Source organism: Pseudorca crassidens, chromosome 5 (genome assembly GCF_039906515.1).
Source record: "Pseudorca crassidens isolate mPseCra1 chromosome 5, mPseCra1.hap1, whole genome shotgun sequence".
Taxonomy (NCBI): domain Eukaryota; kingdom Metazoa; phylum Chordata; class Mammalia; order Artiodactyla; family Delphinidae; genus Pseudorca; species Pseudorca crassidens.
In genome coordinates this window covers 114,775,590-114,799,428 of record NC_090300.1, presented here as the reverse complement: position 1 = coordinate 114,799,428, position 23,839 = coordinate 114,775,590, and the positions used below count along the sequence as shown (strand labels likewise).

General features: G+C 34.2%; 1 protein-coding gene across 1 annotated transcript in view; it reads right to left on the bottom strand.

Moving 5' to 3' along the window:
• The window catches only part of GBE1 (1,4-alpha-glucan branching enzyme 1), a 292,532-nt gene that overhangs the window by 218,064 nt on the left and 50,629 nt on the right, over positions 1–23,839 (bottom strand). The window contains exon 2 of the mRNA XM_067739200.1: positions 8,586–8,755. Within this exon, the coding sequence (XP_067595301.1) occupies positions 8,586–8,755 (170 nt within the window). The remainder of the gene's footprint in view (positions 1–8,585; positions 8,756–23,839) is intronic.

Genomic DNA, 23,839 nt, shown 5'->3' with positions numbered 1-23,839 from the left:
CTAAGACAGCTAAGTCATTTTTTCAGGAACCCATCATAAGAGGTGGGTCTCTGACAGTCAAAATTAAAATGAATACTTTCACAGTGTCTCATGAGGAATTGCAAAGCTACAAAGAAGCAAAAATTTCCTTTTTTTTTTTCAATATCTATTCAAGCTTAAAAACACATCCAACTTTTTTTAATAACAAAATAGAGAGGGATTGAAAAAGTAAAGAATACAATCTAGTAATAGTGAAAAGAGGGAAAGGATGTAAGGAGAGAGCTACAGATTCAAAGCCTGACAGTAAAACAGACAAAGCTTCAAGACTCATCAGTGAATTCCAGCTGACCTGCTTGGGACAACTGTCTGGATAAGTAAAACAAACAGTGCTATAAACCTTTTACAGATTTACTACATTTCTGTAAACCACCCCCCTACAGTGCAAAATGATATTCAGTTATGTTATCTGTGGCATAAGAAAGAAAATCACAACAAATTAAATTGGAGTTGCCTTAAATGCCTATCTCAAGTGACAGCTTCTTAGAGTAATACAATTTGAACTTAAAATAGTTTGGTTGTGATCAAGATACAAAGAATGTTGATATATGTTATAGTCAGTCACACTTAGGGCTAGATGTGACTCATAAAACAGAACAACACTTCTCTTATCACTAACTTGATAAGAGAATAATGTGAATAATGTTCCTTCTTTGTATAAGTAAATGCTGAGCTTAATAAAGTCACTTTAATGGATAAAATTATGAAAATGTCAAAAGACAAGTGCTGAAGAACAACCATAAACAAAATAATTTTATAGACACTAAGTACAAGTGAAACACCAAAACTGAAACCTAACAAAAAGTACTGTATTATCCAAACAGCATAAATTTTTAACAGGATACTTACAAAAAAAGCAACACGAGGCTAGAAAATTATTAGTTATGTCACACAGTTCAAAATCTACTTTCTAGCATTAAGGTTTCTAACAGCCTCCCTAAAGTCCCAGGAAGTAAAGATGCTTCCCTATAAAAATAATCCCATTAGGCATTATCGCAAAGCTCTTTGATCCAGCACAACTGGGGCCAGAAGTTGGTTCATATATTGAAAATATTGGTTAAAGCAGAGAATGATTATACGTATAGTAAAAATTATATATATATTAAAAATGTTGCTTTAACTTAAAACACAAATATAAATATTCACTCACCTTCTGATGTAAGATTACAGCCATTTTTAAAGTTTAGGTCCTTTGATTAGGATTTTGTATCATCTTTCTTATACAAACCTATACCTACAATGCAATATTTATAATTTCCAATTTCCTTTGGATTAAAACAGATTGAAAGCTAAAAGGTGTATGCAAAATAATTGGCATCTGAAATCGTTAGATTTATATCATTTTTTGCAGTTCACTTGTGCATGCTTAACTCATAATAACTTTCCAACTTATCCTTACTGAGATTTTTCCGAATACTTAATAATTTTCTTTGCTGCCACACTCACAGTTCATCACTTTACATAATACTATATTACAGAATTCTAATAAAAAGAATGGGCATTCATAGGATTGGAGGCAGATGGGAAACTGGCTCATTACAAGCACACAAAGCAATTGGCAGGAGCAGAATTGCATACATGAAGTAGACCACAGTTTACTCCCCATGGCTGCTCAGTATCCTGTGGGAAGCAGGCAGTATCATTTACAGTGATCCTGTCAAGCAGAAATAAATTCAGTAAGTCTAATAAGTAGACAATGGTTAAGTAAACCTCCACTGTACATCTATTCCACTGAAAGTGAATAATCCGTCAGTGAACACAGATAAAAGGGGTCAGAGAATCAATATCAGATTGGAAAGCTAGAGAAAGTTCTAACAACTTTCTATAGAAATGCCTATTGGCTGATTAGTTATTTTAAGCTCACATCCATCAAAGAGACTATTTCTCAGCACTGGTGCTGGTTTAGTTAACAACTCTAAAGCCTTCTACCTCCACCGTGTAGTTTGCCACCCCATCACCAAAATAAACAGTATCGGGGTCCCCAGACACCCTGGAAATTCACTTTCTAGAAACATCACCATCTCCAATAAGCCAAACTGAAGGAAGCCACATAACAAAAATGCATTCACAGAGGACCCACGGGGAGTCGAAAATGTTTACATTGCAAAAGATTCCTTGAAGTTCCATTTGAATCCAAAGGTCAATAGACATTCCAAAGAAAACTTCTCAACAATCTATTGGAAGCATTACCCTACCTGGCACCAACTCCCCTCTGCTCCCACAGAAAAGTTTATAAGATATCAAAAACTCTGGAAAGTTTACACTTTATATTATGAAGATGTGTTATTTGCCATGGGGATAATTTATATTATTATGCCCAGTTTTTCATAAGCCTCCATAAAATCAAATTCTGCTTCCAGTATCACCAACATAAGGCTTGATCAAATTATTTGGTTAATGAAATGGAAGTACAAATCACATCTGCCAATTCTGAGCTGAATCTTTCAGAGCCACGACAGGTTCCCTCCACTGCTCTTTCTCTCTGTCACGAGATCGGCACATCTCACACAGGGGCTGCTCCATCACCCTGGATCCTGGAAAGAATTTGACACTTGGGACAGAGCCACAGCTGACAACCACAACCAACATGAGCAAGAAGTACGCTTTGTTATTGTAAGCCATTAAAATGTTGGAGTTTTTTGTAACAAGCCATACCGCAGTGAAAGCTAACACAACAACCATCGATTTTGTTGAAGGAAGAGAATACAAAGGAGGTTGACATCAGTGCTATACCTTCCAACCATAAATGACTTCTAAACCAATAAATAATGATCACTAATTTTCAGATCAGTTTCTCAAACTATCTATGATGATGGACCAGTTACCTTTCCTTTTTAAATTTTCCAATCTATTATAGACCAGTACTTACATAAAATATTAAAAAATGAATTATTAGAAAATCGAAAGAAAAGAAGACTTTCAAAATATAAGCCCCAATATTTATATTATCATTATTACATTCAACAGAAATAAAACTACTCTTTCAAACTGGTATTAAAGTTTCTAAATACTTACTCCCGGGCTTCCCTGGTGGTGCAGTGGTTGAGAATCTGCCTGCCAATGCAGGAGACACGGGTTCGAGCCCTGGTCTGGGAAGATCCCACATGCCGCGGAGCAACTAGGCCCGTGAGCCACAACTACTGAGCCTGCGCGTCTGGAGCCTGTGCTCCGCAGCGGGAGGGGCCGCGATAGTGAGAGGCCCACGCACCGTGATGAAAAGTGGCCCCTGCTTGCCACAACTAGAGAAAGCCCTCACACAGAAACAAAGACCCAACACAGCCAAAAATAAATAAATACTCACTCCCAATTTCTGACAATATATTATTATTGCAAACCAATTACAGTGCACAGAACCACACTGCTCCACAGAGCACACTTCGAGGAGCACTGTTTCAGAACATGTGAAATTAAGAAATATAAAGGCTTTTGTGATGATGTAAACTTCTTGGCAATTGTATAAATGGAAATTAAATTGTAGACAAATTTTGCCCAGAAAAGAGGTAAAATTTTTCCTTAGCATCTTTCCCACTCTGCAAAAATATCTGTGGTTCCTTTTTTCTATAGGCATAAAAATCAGGGGTTTTTTTTCACCTTGTTTTTTCAGTCTATCAATGATAGACATTTAGATTATTTGAAAAGTGCCTAGCTCCCAGACTTAGTAATTTTAAATGAAATGTTTTCAGTTATAACGAATAGGAACCCAATTATTTTATATTGACATATGTAGTTTACTGCCTTTCTCTCTACTTATTATTATCTAGCTACTGAAAAGCAGCTAGTTTTCTCCAATTATTTAGCAACCTGCAATAAACATGATTTAGTTCTAAAACCCCAAGTATATTTTAAATCACATTTAATTTTCTAAAGAATGAATCTTTCCTTTATTAAAGATGATTCAAAGTTTCAGAAATTAATCTCAAGCCTTTAAAGTAGTTTCTGGCTGGCCCAGAAATACTTTTTGGGTGCTAAGATTCCAATCTTGATGAATGTCATTATATATCCACTGTCCTGGGTTGCTGCAGCAGCTGCTAGCTGCTTAAAGAGCGAGTTTTTTTAAAAACGACTGAAAGGAAAAGAAATGATTGTTTCATTTTCTCTCAAATGAAGAAAAATATGTGAAATATATTTAAAGTGAAAGTGCTTTCTAAGTTTTAAAAATATGGATGGCAAAAGCCAGAGCCACCTCAGTTTGGGCAAAACAGAGATTACATCATTTGACTTTTGCAAGGCTCAACTGCCTTTTGAAATTAATAGTATTTTTTTTAATAAGAAAAAGAAAGACTTTTGCAAATTAGAGTACTTTTTCAATCTTGTCAACTAAGATTTCTATAGCATTGAGTAATGTATAAAATTACAATTTGCAATCTATTTAGTATCTAGAGTAACCCAGTTAGGCAGGTAAGAGGAATATCATCACCTTTAACCCCACTAAGCCAGATGAAGAGCCATGTTTAGAGAGCTCCACTGTGGGTTCAAACTCTAAACCCCATTCTTTTTTTTTTTCTACACTCCAATACATGGTAATTTCCTTCTTAAAGATCATTTATATTTGACAACAATAAGCATTTGTACCTACAATATTTTCAGGTCAGTTGGCAAAAAAATACGCTAGAACAGCATACATTTACCAGCAGTATTATATGTATAGGAAAGTATAGTGCAATTTCTAAAATGATTAGAAGAGAGATATCAGAATATGCTAACATATTTTGATTACTGGTATAATTTTCTATAATACAGAATTAACGTCTAGACAGTCTTTAATTTTCATTTCTTCTGAAAAATTATCAGAAATAGGTGGTTAATCATTTAGATAAAAATTGAATTAAGAACATTTCCTTTTACTGTTTTCCTGTTACTGTAAATATAAGTAACAATTTATTCCTTAGCAGAAATAAGATTTTTGTTGTTGGTTTTTGAAGATGTGTTTTATATTATCTTTGGAGGTGTAGGGAAGAGGTAGATACAAAAGCAATGTTTTAAATTATATATGCATACACTTCCATGATAAAAATATAAGTAAAATTATGTTACTTTTTACAACTCTGCCTATAGGTAAAGAAGCAATAGGGCTTTTTAGGTGATATTTCAAGTACATATATAGAAGTTAAGCTTACTGTTACATTAAATGACAAAGTAAGGAATTCTTAAAAATAACCCATGTTACAGTTAGAGATTATTTCCATAGAATCTTTTAAGTTTACTGCTGTTTCAACTTAGCTGATAAATATGAAGTTATATGAATACAGTTAAATGGTTTTAAAAACGTTTTAATATCATTAGCAAAACCACCTAGAATACTTTTTATTAATCCTCATTTGCACTTTCTAATTTTAAAAAATCAACTGTAACTTTTTAGCTAATTAACACAAACTGTATTTTCCCTTCAGTTTAGTACAAATTTATACATTGGAAGACTAACTATAAAATCTACCACATTTTTGATGCTGAGAAAAACCTCAACAAAGAAAAATAACTTTCTTCTTGCTCATCTCTTCATAGCCATAAGAAATAGATTTTTTTTAAATAAGGGAAAAAATATAGAATTCCTTAATTGTATTTTTAAAAAAAGACATGTTTAGTTCAGTAATTATGGCTATATTTTCAGCTATGCTGTCATTATCATCAAAATTCTATATTCTACAAAGTTACATTAAATTAACACTCAGGTATAACATTCTTTTCCAAAGAACTATTATTTTAAATGAATTTTTAACCCAGAATTTTGGCTCTACTCTCAATTCGAAAGTTGTTTTTCTTTCTTTATGTTTTTAAGCCAAAGCTGTTTAGTGAGAAAAGTTTGAGCTCCCATATATAAGGAGATCCTGAGACCCTATAACAGGGAAAAAAAAAAAAAAAATCCCTTCATCTAGATAAGTAAATAAATTAAAATTTTCCCAACATACTGCCTGTTAATTATTTTAACAGTTAACTGTATTCTATCATACTTCCTATTTTCTATCACAATTTCATTTATCTTAGTCATTCCTATCTCTCCAGTAAAAATAAAGGCCCGTTGATTAAATCTGATATTCTTTGTGCCCTTAGACACTAAATAAATATTGCTTGATTGAAAATAATTGACTGAATGTTGTTTCAAGGATATGGAGAGATTTTAAATTATGTGATATACCTTCACAAAGAATAGGATTTTCAAAAATCAAATTAAATTGAAAAAAAAAAGTTAACAGAGGATATTTTTACATAAAATAGGGACTAGATAATTTTGAGTTTTCTCTTTACAAAAGATTTTATAAATTGTTATACTTTTAATATTTAAACATTAAATCCTAAATCCTTAAAATTTTTAAATACAGTTTCCAAACACATATATGGTCCAACCGGATTTACAAGGAACAACTTTTAATAAATCAGCATTAGTCATTATGATAGCTACCAAATCTAGTTTCATACAGTCCCTTTCCCATATTTTTATATTTCTAAAGCCTATTTAGTAGGTTCAATCATAAATATGGAGGAGAGGTAATCAAATGCAAGTACTAAATTTTAACTGAGGTTCTTATAGCAGTTTTGGTATCTGTATGTAAAACTTTAACTTGAACACTCTCAAGCAATACCTCTCAATAAATGGCAATAAAAAGAACTAATAAAATAGAATGCCAAAAAGTGCCTTGATTATAGGTTGATATCAAAGTGGTCTATTAATATAAAACAAGTGGTCAAGGCAGTCACTTAGAGAAGATGGGGAAATAGTCATGTTTATGTATGAGAAAAAATTATAACAATTTTAACAACAATTTAAGTGAAAAGACTCCTAGCCTCAAAATATATTTCATAATAATCACCAGGCCAAGCTATCTGAATCAGCAGACACACGATCTTTTTCAAAACTTTCCCTAAAGTTTTCAGTAACTCTAGAAACAGGCAGCTGGCATCATCTAATTTGGGGGACTACACAAAGAATAATTTTAAGTCCTTAGACCTGCTTTTTCCAATAAGGGAGCCACCAGACAAAGGTGGCTACTTGTGCTTAAGATTAGGTTAGTGCAACTGAGAAACTAAATTTAAAGTTTTATTTAATTTTAATTACTTTATTAAATGTAAATTTTAAAACTATTATTCATTTGAGTTGCTAGAACTTTTAACAATGGTTGGAAAAACTTGGGTATGTACTTTTAAACTGAAAATTTTATTAAATCTAAATATTGATCAAGTATTTCCAATGGAAAAATACCAGGTTTAGAAAGTGCAGTACAAAAGAATGAAAATATCTCACTAACAAATTTTATATTGATTACATGTTAAAATATGTTTTGATATATTGGGTTAAATAAAAATCTATCATTATTAAAATTCATTCAGCTGTTCTCCTTTATTTTTTTAATATAGCCACTAAATTTTTTGAATTATATAAATGGTGTCCATTATATTTCTATTGGACAGTGCTGCCTTAGACAATATAAATAAAATCAAAACTTTTTTTAAAGTCAGGTTCCTTAAGGTATAATTTACACGCAGTAAAATTCACTCTTTTACATGTATAGTTCTATAAATTCTGACAAATGTATACAGTCATGTAACCACCACAATCAAGACATAAAACATTTTCATCACCCCAGAAAGTCCCCTTATGTTTCTCTGTAATCAGCTCAAACCTCCTACCCCTAAACCGTGACAACTCAGTTTTCTGTCCCTACAGTTTTGCTCTTTCCAGAACAGTACAGCATGTAGACTTCTTGAGTCCAGGAAAATCAAACTTTAAAGACCATGCTACCCTATGGTACTAAAGGATTATTATTGATATTTCCTTTCCTTGTATTACGAACATTTCACCAAGGCCTATTTTGCCAGTTATTCCATTTTCAAAACTGAAAATGAAAGCTTTCTTCCTTGTCACTATTACAGTAATTTATTTATACTTATAGAATAAAACTGAGCACACTGTATTTTAGTTATTTACATACAGGTTTCCCTCCACTAGACTGTATGATGGAAGCCTGACTTCTAGAACCACTGTGCTTTCCATAGAGTTAACTGCCTAGTGAAATTAATGGTGCAGATGACAAGGCTGAGAAGGTATTCCCCATATTGTGTTATAAAAAAGGAAAAGGAAAAAACAAAGAACTGACTGATGAAGCAGTTTACCCTCTAGATTAACTGTCTACTTTTATTGTGGTCTCAAAAAAAGATATTAGAGGATCCAAGTACTACGATGCCAAATAACCAGGAGCAAGTGCTAGTGGAGATTGAACCCACACCAATATTTTTACCTAGATTGCTATTAGTTTTGTCAGAGCTTGCTAACAAAGTTGAATAGATTTGGAGTACTCTAACACTATTTTTCTCATAAACTCTGTTATTTCTGGTACATGATTTTAAGAACATAAAGTTTTTAAGAAACACATGTATCTTATTACAGCAGAAACACCTTTACCGCATGAAGGTAAAGACTGAAGAAATTCTATGGAAAAGTAGAACATTTGTAATCAATAATATTAATAAAAGTTAAATATATGAAATATAACATCTATGTTTTAAATAAATAAATAAAATATTACAACTCAGTTTAATCGTTCTAAAATACTTACTGAAGTCTCCAGTAAGAAAAACTCCCTCTGCTCCCGGGGCCCATTCTTTGCAGTATAAACCACCATCAGCACATCTGTGGACGCCAAATGATTCATAACCTCTGGAAAACTTATCAATACCACCTTCGTTCTCTCCAATGTTGTTCAAAGTCTTGCTAAACAGCTTATACCTTTGAAAAAGTGCAAAAGAAAGGAAATTGAAAAATTAAATCATCTTCCAGAAAAGCTACTGTAATTAAGAAGTTGCTTTACTCTCATTCAGAAAAAGAAAAAAGAAGACATCATTAAAGAGGAATGATGTGAATAATTTCATTTATTGGTAGAAGTTACCTGGTAGGATAAAATCATTTTTATCTCAAATAAACTGAACTAATCCAACTAACATTTTTTTTTGTAATTTCAAGCATTTTGGTATAAGAGAGAAAATATGATGGCTATGTTATTCCATGAATATTTTAATATCAGCACTATAGCAACTTCTATGTCAAGACAGTATAATGAAGGAGCATTCCTACATCTCTCCTCAAACTCCTAAAAAAAAAAAAAATGAAGGAAAAATAGCTAAAAACCAGTAAGAAAAATAAAATTACTCTATAGCAGGTTTGGCACACTTTTCCTGTTAAGGGGCAGATAGTAAATATTTTAGGCTTTGCCAGCCATATGGTCTCTATCACAACTACTCAACTATGTCTCTGAAGCATGAAATTGGACACAGACAATATGCAAATGGATGGGTGTAGCTGTGTTTCTTTTTTTTTTTTTACATCTTTATTGGAGTATAATTGCTTTACAATGGTGTGTTAGTTTCTGCTTTATAACAAAGTGAATCAGTTATACATATACATATGTTCCCATATCTCTTCCCTCTTGCGTCTCCCTCCCTCCCACCCTCCCAATCCCACCCCTCTAGGTGGTCCCAAAGCACCGAGCTGATCTCCCTGTGCTATGCGGCTGCTTCCCACTAGCTACCTATTTTACGTTTGGTAGTGTATATATGTCTATGCCACTCTCTCGCTTTGTCACAGCTTACCCTTCCCCCTCCCCATATCCTCAAGTCCATTCTCTAGTAGGTCTGTGTCTTTATTCCCGTCTTACCCCTAGCTTCTTCATGACATTTTTTTTTCTTAAATTCCATATATATGTGTTAGCATATGGTATTTGTCTTTTTCTTTTTGACTTACTTCACTCTGTATGACAGACTCTAGGTCCATCCACCTCATTACAAATAGCTCAATTTCATTTCTTTTTATGGCTGAGTAATATTCCATTGTATATATGTGCCACATCTTCTTTATCCATTCATCTGACGATGGACACTTAGGTTGTTTCCATCTCCTGGCTATTGTAAATAGAGCTGCAATGAATATTTTGGTACATGACTCTTTTTGAATTATGGTTTTCTCAGGGTATATGCCCAGTAGTGGGATTGCTGGGTCATATGGTAGTTTTATTTGTAGTTTCTTAAGGAACCTCCATACTGTTCTCCATAGTGGCTGTACCAATTCACATTCCCACCAGCAGTGCAAGAGGGTTCCCTTTTCTCCACACCGTCTCCAGCATTTATTGTTTCTAGATTTTTTGATGATGGCCATTCTGACTGGTGTCAGATGATATCTCATTGTAGTTTTGATTTGCATTTCTCTAATGATTAATGATGTTGAGCATTCTTTCATGTGTTTCTTGGAAATCTGTATATCTTCTTTGGAGAAATGTCTATTTAAGTCTTCTGCCCATTTTTGGATTGGGTTGTTTGTTTTTTTGTTATTGAGCTGCATGAGTTGCTTATAAATTTTGGAGATTAATCCTTTGTCAGTTGCTTCATTTGCAAATATTTTCTCCCATTCTGAGGGTTGTCTTTTTGTCTTGTTTATGGCTTCCTTTGCTGTGCAAAAGCTTTGAAGTTTCATTAGGTCCCATTTGTTTATTTTTGTTTTTATTTCCATTTCTCTAAGAGGTGGGTCAAAAAGGATCTTGCTGTGGTTTATGTCATAGAGTGCTCTGCCTATGTTTTCCTCTAAGAGTTTGATAGTTTCTGGCCTTACATTTAGGTCTTTATTCCATTTTGAGCTTATTTTTGTGTATGGTGTTACGGAGACACTTTATTTACAAAAACAGATGGTGGGGCCAAATTTGGCCTCTGGGCTGTAGTTTGCCTAGCCATGCCCTATAAAGCATGGAAAGAACATACATCACATCAAACTACAGAAGCTAACAGCCACGAGAAAAAATCAAAGATTGCTTTCCAAGCAGGACCAAGAATAACACATGGCTGCTCCTGAACCTCTCCCAGATTCCCAGAGTCCATATTCAGGGCTGGTACACAAAAACATACTACTACTTGCACTTATTAGCCCCAGGTCTGGGGAGAAGCAAAGTAGGACAAAACTGGTAAAACTAGAGAAATGAAGCCTGTGGCAGGTGCTCTATGTCAGAAGTGAAAGTTCCAGAACTATGCAATGAATTGAGCAATGTCCATAAACTTCCCTGCTACTCAATACCCTGAGGGGTAATCAATAAAAGTCCCAGAAAGATGGCATGAATCCAAGTAGGGAATATACAGGGAATATACAAAATGTAAGAAGCTAACTAATGAAGAACACCTCAACTGAGCTGAATGGAAAAAGGCTCTTTCCACAAATGTTTCATGCTGTACTTCAACTTAAATAAAAATGAATTGAATTAAAATAAGAGCTGAGAGATTATATGACAGAACAACAGAATGAGAAGTAAAATGAAACTGCAGACCCAAAGAAATAAACAGAGTATCAAAACGTAGCATTAGAAAATAATAATTAAATTAGAATTGGCAAGGAACAAAGTGTACATATAACCAAGGGCGGAAAGCGGGGCATGGGGGGTGGTGGTGGGATGAATTGGGAGATTGGGATTGACATATATACACTAATATGTATAAAATAGATAACTAATAAGAACCTGCTGTATAAATAAAATAATAAAATAAAATTCAAAAAAAATAATTTAAAAATCCCTATTTTTAAAGTTAAAAAAAAAATACTATACAATGGACATCCTCAATAATTGAGTATGAGAGTTACTGTTTCTCTACACTCTTGGCAATGTTAGTCTTATTAATCCATCTGATATTTTTTAACTCTCTGGTTGGTAAAAATATCTTATTGTGTTTTAGTGCTTGCATTTTCCTAAATTATTATTAAGGTTGAATGGCTTTTCTTAAATTTATTAGCTATTTGTGCTTCTTTTTCAGTGAGATGAGTGCAGGCTAGTATTTACTAATGGTATAACTCTGGACGAATTCCTAAATTTCTTTGTGCCTCATTTTCTTGCCTGCAAAATGGAGATGCTAAGTGTATTTGATCAAAAGGGTTATTACACAAATTAGCTGAGTTTGTACATGTAAAGTCCTTAGGCTATTGCCTGGCAAATAATATTCTCTCAATCAATATTACCTATATCTTTGTCCTTTTTTTTTCCATTTTAGGTTGCTTTATTTTTTGATTTGCAAAAGCTCTTTATATATTATAGAAAGTCATCTGTTTTCTGAAACACACTTATTGCAAATATTTTCTTCCAGTTGGTTTCCTTCCAGCTTTACTTATGGTATATTTCATCTTAAAGAATTTAAAAATTCTTTCTAATCTATCCATCTTTAAGGAGTTTTATATAGAATATATATAGCATTATATTTTGCTTAAAAGGTATTCCTAATCATAAGATTAAAATAATTCTCCCATATTTTCTTCCACTATACTTATATTTTTTGGTGTTTAGTGCTTAAATTGCCTTGGAATTTATTTTTGTATGTGGAATGATGTAGGAATTTGAGTTTTCTTCCAAAGTGCGAGAATAATTTTCCCAGTGCTCTTTATTTCATATATTCTGCCCTTTCTCCACTGATTAAGATGCCTGATTGACTTTATGTATTAAATTCACATATATAGAAGGCATTTTTATTTATTCCTCTTTCTTTGTTCTCTTCTGTATCTGGAGGAAGAATACCACACAATTTTAATTAACATAACTACATATAATAGTATATTTAATATTTGGTCATACAAGTTCACATTTTAATTTTTCTGTACATTTTCTTGGATATTTTAAAAACTTTTTTCCTTTATATGAACTTTACAATCAGTATGTCAAGTTTATTCAGATTAGTTTACTATATAGATTAATTTGGAGAGAATTGCTACATACAAAATATTGAGTCCTTTAGCACATTTATTATTAGGTTAATCTTAGCATTTTGCTGTTATCATGATAAGATGCTCCTTGTCTACTACATTTTCTAAGTGGCTATTGTTGACAAATAAAGATGCTAGTGGTTTATTATAAAAAAGAATTATTAGGTAAGTGAACTGAAAATTGATATAATTAGAGAAAAAAGACAAAGAAATTGAAAATATTAAAGAAAAGAGATATGCAAAACTAACAAAAATGATCAAAATAAGGATAGCTGGTGACTCTGAAGAACAAAACTAAATAAAATGAATATAAAAGACATAAAACTGGACAGTTTTTCTATAGAATTAAATCTGCATTTTAAAAAGAACACATTATGTTTTAAGAAAAAATTGGAAAACAAACGCACAAACACGCACGCACAGCATCTCCCAGTTTAAGCTACTGAAATTCAAAGGAGAAAGAAATAATTCTATGGACAACCGGTACAAAAAAATAAGGGGAGGCGGGCATGTTTTTTGCAAAGGAGCATTACATTAAAGACCAAAACATAACAAATCCAAGCCCACACAATTCTGAGAGGGAAAAGTAGTAATCTAAGGATATTATATGAGGGCTTCCCTGGTGGCGCAGTGGTTGAGAGTCCACAAGCCGATGCAGGGGACGCGGGTTCGTGTCCCGGTCTGGGAAGATCCCACATGCCGCGAAGCGGCTGGGCCCGTGAGCCATGGCCGCTGAGCCTGCGCCTCCGGAGCCTGTGCTCCGCAACGGGAGAGGCCACAACAGTGAGAGGCCCGCGTATCACAAAAAAAAAAAAGAAGTCAGTTTAAGGATATTATATGAGACACATGCCTACTCGAGCTTAAGAAATTCTTTAAATATTGCCAAATTAAGAAATAATTTTAAGTCTATGACATTAATGAACCATTGTTGAAGAAAAGAAAAAAAAAACTTTCCATAAAAATTAGTCAATTAAAAGACTAAAAACACACACAGAGGAATTGACAGTCATTGCAGCAGTGTGGTTGAGCCCTAAGTCTTTAAATATAGAACCAAGTTTAATCAATTGTGCAATTATGTGAATGTGATATCAAGAAAAGAATCTCAATGGACAAGTGAAAACTTGACTTATTAAAAAAAACAAGAGGTAAGTGAAAGGGAGATGGAATAAAGCATGAGTGGTCAGACCCCTATTTTTTTTTATAACAGAGTCACTCAACACTGACTAAAATTTAAGATTGTCATCATTATACTCTTTAATCTCTTCATTAATCTTAGATGGCCACTTTAAAGAAAGTCGTAATGTGAATTTCAGCCACTTCTTTCATTTTATTTCAGTCTATTTGTTTAAAATTAAAACACATCTATTTTCCTCATGTTTTATTATATCATTTCTATCAAGCTGTTTCTCTATCCTTCTACCTATATATAAGCATATAAAAAATATCAAGAATGATGTTCCCTTAATATCAGTGATGATTTTTTTGGTGGGGTTTCTATTTACTTTCTCCCCTGCATTGTTCTAATTATTTATAACAAAGAAACACCATTTAAACAAAATAAATGTTTTTTTCTGAAACTACAAAATTTTTAGATCATTAAAATATCTACATAATCCTATAAAATATTCCATAAGAATTTTAATACGTATGTAAAACTATGTTTATAAAATTTGGGGAATTCAAATAGTTTGAAATAGATCAGTGGGACAAAACTGAGTTCTTGAAATAGACTTGAACATATAAAGAAATTAAATACATCATAAAAGGACATTTCAAATAAGTAAGAAAAGAATGGCTTACCTATTTAAATATTGGAATCTAAGTTTAAAAATTGGACCTCTAAAACCAAAATAACTTTGAAAGATCAAAGTTATAAATATTTAATTAAAAAAAACCCTACAGTTCACAGAAAAAGAAGTACAAATGGCCAGTAAACATATTGAAAAGATGCTCAAATTCATAGATAATTGAAGAAGTGCAAACCTAAATTTCAAAATTCCATTTTCCACCTAAAAGACCAGTAAACATGTGATAGTCTGTGCAGACAGAATGCAGGTCCAGGAAAAAGACATTCCCAAATACTCTTTAATGAAATATAAATTAGATAACTATTTGGCATCAGCTATGAAAATTTCAAAATTACACTCTTCAACTAAGTAATTCCATTTCTAGAAATTTACCCCTAGGATATATCACACAAAGAAGCAAAGACGTGTGTACAATGATAATCATTATGGCATTATTTAAAATACCAAACCATGGAAAATACCTACCTGTTCAACAAGGGAGGCTGGTCGAATTAACTGTGGAACATGCAAACAACAAATTACACGAGATCCATTACGAAGAATGAGATAGAACAAAATGTGGTGATATGGAAAAATGTCCCAAGAGCGATGGCTTAGGGAAAGAAGCTGCAAAGCAGTTTTCTACAAACCATCTATTTGTATAAAGAATATTCATATAGGTACAGATGGCATGTAGATGGTATTTTCACAGGGTCCCTTCCTCTGTACCAGCGGTTGAATTCCAGTGGGCTGAGGTGAACAGGAGCCTTAAGCCCCCCTAGCCTCACCACACTCACCACATTTGCTTCAAAGACAAGAAGAGGTACAGCACAGAATCTGATCGGTGTAGTGCAATGCCTACGGGAGTGGTAGGTGTGAGTGGAATATTTCATATATGACCCCCTTTTGTATAGTATATATATACCCAACACACACAAATACACATGCCCACCTGTGAGCACACATGCCCATGGTTTCATAAAAATTCAGATTACATTTAATCTATTATTTGAAACAAATTAGCTTTTAATGAAATGATACAACCCCAGTCTCACTGGCAGTCTTTACTCTAGTCTTTACACAAACTGAACCACCAACAGAAGCCAGGAAGGTATCATAAATATGAGGAGCTGCTCCCACATGAGGAACACAAAAGGGCAAGCCTGATGATAAAAGAATGACCAATGAGGTTAGCCTTTGAGTATGGAAAACAACGCAGAGAAGAACTCTAAGTGAGATGGAGAGCACAAAGCCCAGCGAAAAGTGAGTGTCTATTTAAAAGCTAGAGCCTATTATTACCAAGCATTTGCCAAATCAAGTAAGAATGAAAAAATTCCAGATTTTTCTATGAACTCTCCCTAATTTAACACTGGCAACTGTTTCAAAAATACTTCAAATACTGATCTGGACCAAAAAAGAAAAAAAGGCAAAAAACCCCTCAATCTACAGATCTAATGAAAGACTAGTACTGCAAACTCTCTCATACTCTCCAACTTCTATGAGAAAATGATTGTTACCTCTTATAGATATTATTCAGCTATAACTCTTGGTGTATGGAAACTCTAATCCATATTAGACAACATAAGTAACAACATTCAATAAAATGATCAAACAGGAACAGTCAACAAAATAAATCTGGACTTAGGGTAAAAAAAATACATACACATACATTATCATAATATAAGAAAAATTACTGATTCTTTTTAAAAAGACATCAACTTTGGGAGGGCAAATAAATGTGGCAATAATTTTACTGTCAATGTGGTTATAATATCTTTAAAACACAATTTTAGATTTATTTAAAGTTTAAGTTTAAAAAATAATCATTCTTACGACGTTTCATAAGACATGTACAAATGTCCCATTTACTAAAATTGAACAGAAACAGGATTATAGTATGATATAATTCTAACTAAATATCTTGACTTCCTCAAGGTCAGCCCTGTAGCTCCTGATACAGAAATACACATTCCACTTTGAAATCACTGTGGCTCAAAAAAGAAAATGCCTGAGGATCTAGCAAGCTCATCGTTCCTTTGCCCTCTCCTACTACAGTCATCTCTCTCAATATTTTGCTATGAATTTATAGAATATTTAAAAACTGGGTCAAATTCTTGGTAACCAGAACATAAAACGAAGTTAGTATTGCAACTAGCATTTTGTACAGATATAAAAATATTATCACATTTAATTGATGTCTTTAATCCTCTTTTTACAAAGAAAGAAATAGAGGCACAGATAAATATGTAAGTTGTCCAAGGTCAAGAAGGTAAAAAGCAGTAGAGATGTAGTATTATTCATCACAAAAGGTATACTTTAAGGAAATCAAGAGACAAAGTCTCAAATTAAAAGTCACATCTTCCTTTTAAAGAAAGCCCTATAAGTTTTATTCATAAGGCTATTAATCTTATAATTAAGAGAAACAGCTAAGGCTCTAGAAACAAACAGTTCAGGTTCAAATCTTAACTCTATTACATACTATATGTGACCTTGAACAAGTCACTTAGCCTCTTGTTTAGATTTTAATACTTGTTTAGATTTTAATGTGCACATTAATTATTAGCAAACATCAAGGACTGTTTCTCCTTAAATTCCAAAAGTGTGTGAGAACACATTTTTTCCTGCTATGAAAAATTACAAATATAGGCATACTAACACATACCAGGTATTCCAGATTAACTTGAATGTATGGGTTATAAAAAGTGTTGAAGAAAATTAAGTAAATTGGATTGACTAGGAGAAAAAGTAGTTACTTTAGGGAAGCAGGAAAGTATTAGTCTGGGAAAAAAATGAAACAGGCTACAGTCTTTGCTCTCCTGTAAGACAGTTCATCCTAGATCCGTACTGAAACTCTGATTTCAGGCAAGGTTGTGAACACAGGAGATATGTCAGGGGAGATGGATCATACCTTATCTGGAAATATCTAGGATGTAGAATTCTTTCTCAAGTGCTTCTGAGTGGGCCTGAAACACAAGGAACCCATGGGGGAAATTCCTTCCTTGCTAGCTTAATTCTTAAGATTTTATATTGTCATCTGCTTCCTAGAGGAGACTTGGAATAGAGGCAAGCAAAAGCACAGAAATAAAAGCTCAACAGGAATTTTTAATAACTAAAAAAGGGGAAAATAAAGGAGAGGGGAATGGAATTTTTTTTGAAACAAAAACTGCTTTTTAAATCGGCCTTTAAAAAGACCTCAAGGTGACTGGCAGAAACTTTCTTCTTGAAGCACAAAATATGTGTAATATACAAACTTATCTATGTATTAAACCTGTCAAGTGAAGAGTAGGCATTTGAGACTTAAAAGTGAATAGTTTAGGGCTTCCCTGATGGTGCAGTGGTTGAGAGTCCACCTGCCGATGCAGGGAATGCGGGTTCGTGCCCCGGTCCGGGAAGATCCCACATGCCGCAGAGCGGCTGGGCCCGTGAGCCATGGCCGCTGAGCCTGCGCGTCCGGAGCCTGTGCTCTGCAACAGGAGAGGCCACAACAGTGAGAGGCCCGAGTACCGCCAAAAAAAAAAAAAAAAAAGTGAATAGTTTATGTTCCTCAATCACGGATAAGTATTCAACAACAACAACAAAAAAAACCCACAACATATTTATTACAGGATAAAAATACTTACTGTGTGCCAATAATTCAAGGTCCTTCCCTCAATAAGTTCATCAGTCTAATAGAAGACTGTTCAACTCAGGACAATAGGGCTGAGATAAGCAAATGTTAACAGAAGAATTAGCAAGACAACAGAAAGAACTGATGGGAGAAGATTAGAAAAGGCTTTAAAAAGTGGCTGGCATTTGTGCTATATCTTGAAGGATGAGTAGTATATTCTGACAGTTGGAGACAAGAAAAAGAAGAGCATTAAATGTGTAAAATTTAAGGTGGTTCTTGTGGGCTACATATTAGCTATATGTAGCTGGACAGGAGGATGGCTAGAAATGTAGTGGCAAATCAAGATGGAAAAGATGGTTTTCAGCTAGATAATAAATAAAAAATGAAAACCTTTAAGACTTTAAAGAGGAGATAACTGACACATAGAGAGTTTTTAAAGGGAGCAGTTTGAAGGATCAATTTTAGCAGGCAGAGTATAGATATTACTGAAGCTTTACTAAATAGACTGAACATTAAAATACAGGGGTTTGTGGACTTGTTATGCAGGATTGATCAATGAAAATAATTTAAAAATTGACATTATAGTAGACATGGTTTCTCATTTTTGAATGCCGTTCCTTATATTTAAATGTTTAAATGTACTAGTCGACAAATAAATGTATAAATTTATAAAATTTCATTTAAAATTTTAGTGACATTTCCAATCTGTGTTCAATTTAACATACACTCTAAACTTCATCTATCAGGAAACAGTAAAATTGGGGCCATTTAAGTAAAAGTGACAAGCAAGTAGTGGTAAAATCCATCCATTTATTCCACAAATATTACTAAGCATCTACTATATGTCCAGTGCTATGCTAGTCACTGAGAACAGAGAAGAAAGAGTCCATGCCTTCAAGACATTCTTTGTTATGTGTGGGAGATAGAAGAGCAAAAAAAGAGTGAGAGGGCTTCCCTGGTGGCGCAGTGGTTGAGAGTCGGCCTGCCGATGCAGGGGACACGGGTTCGTGCCCTGGTCGGGGAGGATCCCACATGCCGCGGAGCGGCTGGGCCCGTGAGCCATGGCCGCTGAGCCTGCGCGTCCGGAGCCTGTGCTCCGCAACGGGAGAGGCTACAACAGTGAGAGGCCCGCGTACCGCAAAAAAAAAAAAAAGAGTGAGAAAGCACCGTGTAAGGCGGTGATAAAGGCTTATAACCAGAAAATAGAAGTAGCTAGAATGTAAATTCCCCAAAGACAGAGAAAATTATCTGTTTAGCACATTCATATATATACCCAAGCACCTTAAATACTGGCACATATTAAGTACTTAACAAATAAATATTTAGTGAGCACCTATTACTTGCCAGACAGTGGTGAGGCAATGGTGACAGGATGTTAGATTTAGGTTTAAAATTAAGATTATTACATCTGAATTTGAATTCCAATCCTACCTCTTACCAGCTGTAACTTAGACTCAATTTCCCTATCTAAGAATAACAGAATACATTTCATAAGATAATCAAATGAGATAATATACCTAAAATGCTTAGCATAACACCTTTCACATGAAATAAACACACTATTAGGACAATAAATCTATTCAATATGATTGTTGGATTTGAGGACAACATAGAAAATCAATAGCCTCTTCAAATATAAGAAAGATACAATCTGCCTTAAATGTACGAAACTCACATATTCACTTAGTCCCACCACGGTCCTGGCTTTGTACCCTCATTTGACCGGCCCCATGAAGGCTGTGACTTGCAAGCAGCTCCTGAAAGAAGCCAGACACTACAACATTGATGTGTGGAGAAATAAAGGCTAAACTTTTAAAGGGATAAACTTTGACCAATAAGAGATAGAAAATGGGAAGCAGTCTGCAGATAAATCCCTCACTCTTGCTCCTGTATGTCCTGTGTGACTAAACAGCCAGCTTTATAAGGAAATGCATTATCTCACGTAAGACACTGATTCATTGACTTGAATGTTATAAAAAGTTCAAACGTATGGATCTACAAAAGTAAAAAGGAGGGCTTCCCTGGTGGCGCAGTGGTTGAGAGTCCGCCTGCCGATGCAGGGGACATGGGTTCGTGCTCCGGTCTAGGAAGATCCCACGTGCCGCGGAGCGGCTGGGCCCGTGAGACATGGCCCCTGAGCCTGCGCCTCCGGAGCCTGTGCTCCGCAACCAGAGAAGCCACAACAGTGAGAGGCCTGCGTACCGCAGCAAACAAACAAACAAACAAAGAAGTGAAAAGGAAACCAGGGGATGTGATGAACCAATCAAGACACCAACTGCTGCCAAAATGAATGGAAGACAATTCACTCCCATCATCTCATTTCTATGCAAACTGATAGTAACATGCATGTCTGTGGTTTTGAACTCAAGCAGTTTTTCTTACTATTATAACCCTTACCAATGCCTATGTTCATAAGATTCGGGACTAGATGTTAATGAAATGAGTTCTTTCACATATAGAGTTAATCTAAGACTAATTTGTATGGGCCATGTTCTATGTTCCAGGCATGATGACATACTATAGAAAGGACAGATTTTAAAAATAAAAGGTTAGGTTCTATTGCTAGGCCCATTAGCAAAGTGACCTTAGATTTTCCCCTTAATGATCTCAGAGTTTCAGCCTCCTCATTTATAAAACAGAAAGAGAATACCATTGATGTCAGGACTATTGTGCTTATACATAACTAGCCCACCAAAAATAAATTATGTCATGTCTCATCTTTCCTTTTTTTAAACAAGAAATTAAGATATTTCTAAGTAGAAAAAAAAAAAACCTTGAAAAAATTGGAATAGTTATGTTAATTATAATACAATAATAAAATCTAAATTCAATTACAAGCAAACATTAAGCCTGTTACTAATTTTAACCTTTTTTAAAAACCTTTTTCATTTTGTACCATCTCTAAAACACAATCAAATGCACTATGGACAATCTGATAACTACTATCCTCAGAGCATATTTAAGATCAAACATTTGAATTCTTAGTTTCTGATGTTTTAGAATAAAAGCTATTTAAATAACAATTTTGTTCTTACTTGGCCTAAAGTTAAATGTAATTTGGCTACTTTGTATTTCAAATTAATAATATATATATAGAAATTATGATTATGTAGAAATCATTAAATCTTTCCTTTTTGGGAGGAGGAGAATGAGGTCAATTTAAAACTGTTAAAAGTTAACTTTAAAAGTGAGAGTGGCTACTATTTAAAATTGTGTCCTGGAAGTAAATAATGGCTGTTATTTATTAAATGTTCTTTCCTAATTCTGGTACTGGGCCATAGAGGTGAAGGCGTGGACGGAGGTCACTGCTGAGATCCTTCCAAATCTAAATCCTACAAAACCCAAACCATGAAATGTTCTCAATCAATTAATGGAAAATTAGAAATACTTCACTTGGTGGTATTACTTAGAAAGCCTTATACAACTCCTTATTTATTTTAACAATAAAGTACTTATTTCTAGAGTTCAACACTTAGGATAATGGAAATGACATTTAATGACACAACATAAAGAACCTACTATATAGCCATTAATGTAAACATATTTTGACTTAACATATTAATTAATTAGAATAAATTAACAAAATGTAGCTAGAAATTAATTTTAATCACTGTGTTTTGTCTCTTGGCTGCAAACAAATTAATAATATATTGCCCTTGCAGTTTACCAGGGTATGATTAATGGTCAATATTAAAATTTCTGGGGTCTTCTGGCAATGTGAAAACCTGACTGCCTAACTAGAAAAAGAAAGCCATCTGAATGTAATAAATCAGAATTACTGAAGGTAAGCCCTGTGAGATGGCCCATCTGGTCAGGCCTGGAATTGTCAAGTACTGTCCCAAGCACTTTAAGCAGCCAGCCTCTTTATCAGCCGCTCTCTTTCCAGTCACGCTCCTGTTCACGTCTTTGCTACATGCTCTGCTGATTACCTTGGAAAAGGGCAATGCTGTAACTGTTCAACTGACCTTTCAGTTTATTTTCTCTCGTGTAATATGAAACATGAGCTAACACAGTCTTAGTCTACTGATTTTTAGGAAGAAATCTAACTTAATGTTTTAACAGTTCTTAGCTCAAATAACACTCTGCTCTGTGGTCAGCTTTCTCTATGGGGAAAAATTACATGGCAAAGAGCAGAGGTTTGGGCTAGAGGTCCTCCATGATGTAGACCACAATCTGCACAAGAGCTATACTCCTGAGTATGCGTGGTTAACTAAACTGCTGAGAAGCAATTCCAATTTTTTAAATCACCAAATGAATCTTGTTCTGAATATGATTCATTGTATCAATAGATTAAAAGCAATGATGGGGGGCTTCCCTGATGGCGCAGTGGTTAAGAGTCTACCTGCCGATGCAGGGGACATGGGTTCGTGCCCCGGTCCGGGAAGATCCCACATGCCGCGGAGCGGCTGGGCCCGTGAGCCATGGCCGCTGAGCCTGCGCGTCCGGAGCCTGTGCTCCGCAACAGGAGAGGCCACAACAGTGAGAGGCCCGAGAACCGCAAAAAAAAAAAAAAAAAAAAAAAAGCAATGATGGTTATGTGAATGTCACTGTTACTCAAACATTGTCAAAAATTCTATACTCCGCAAAGTAGAGAGGGAGGTGAAGGAGTCAAAATATACAACTTCTAGACCATCTTTAAGGTACTAGCTATGTGAACTTAAGGAGGATAACCACCCAAAGCTTTAGCTTCCTCTTCTGTAAAATGAAGAAGCTAAATTGAAAGGTACCATCCAGGTCTAAGAACCTATAATCCGTACTCTAGCCTTCTTTGATTCAAAGTTGGGTCCTAATTCTTCCAACCAAGAAAGGAAAAAATCACACCCCAAAACAAAGGTTATTTTGGATGTCTCACACACACACACCAAAGAGTGTATATTTTACTGTGCACAAGTAGCATACTTTTAAATACACCATTTTGCTTAAAATAAAATGCAGTGTATAAACCACTATGAAACATAAAATGCAAAGCAAATAAAAAAAGAAAATAGTCTGTCAGCCAACTGAAAAAATTATAATGAATTATAAATATCACAGATCATAAATGATAATGACTAATACCTCATGGAATACTTACTATGCTATAGGCACTGTTAAATATTAACTATTTAAGCCCTCACAATAACCCAGTGTGGAGGGTACTGTTATCATTCTCATGGTACAGATGAAGAAACAGGAGGTTAAAAAATTTTGCCCAAGGCCACACAGTTATTAAGTGGGTGAAGCTGGAATACATATCCAAGACTTTCCTTCCAGAGTATTTTTACTTAAGCATTACTCATAATAGCACCCAATACGTTTTGCAGTTTACAGTTTTTCAGTTGATTTGGACTTCTATACTAAATTTAATTTATTACTTAGTATTTGTTAAATAATTTTCATATGCTAAATTTTTGATGGAAAAAACCTTTTATTATAGGTTAGAGTGATACAAATGTTCAAAAATAAAGTCATCAGAAAACTCACTTGAAAAAAATTAAAACTTGTCATATTTACACTAACTAAACAAATCCACAAAGCATTTTTTTCTATTTTATTTTGTAAAATCTAACAAAAGGCAGAAATCACATTGGTACTGATTCTAATTACCCAGAGAATTTTACTTGGAGGGCAGGTGTACCTGTCACAATGAACCTGAAGTAACTGAGTTAAAGCAAAATATGCAAACATGTACTATTTATACCTCTTATATACAGTTTC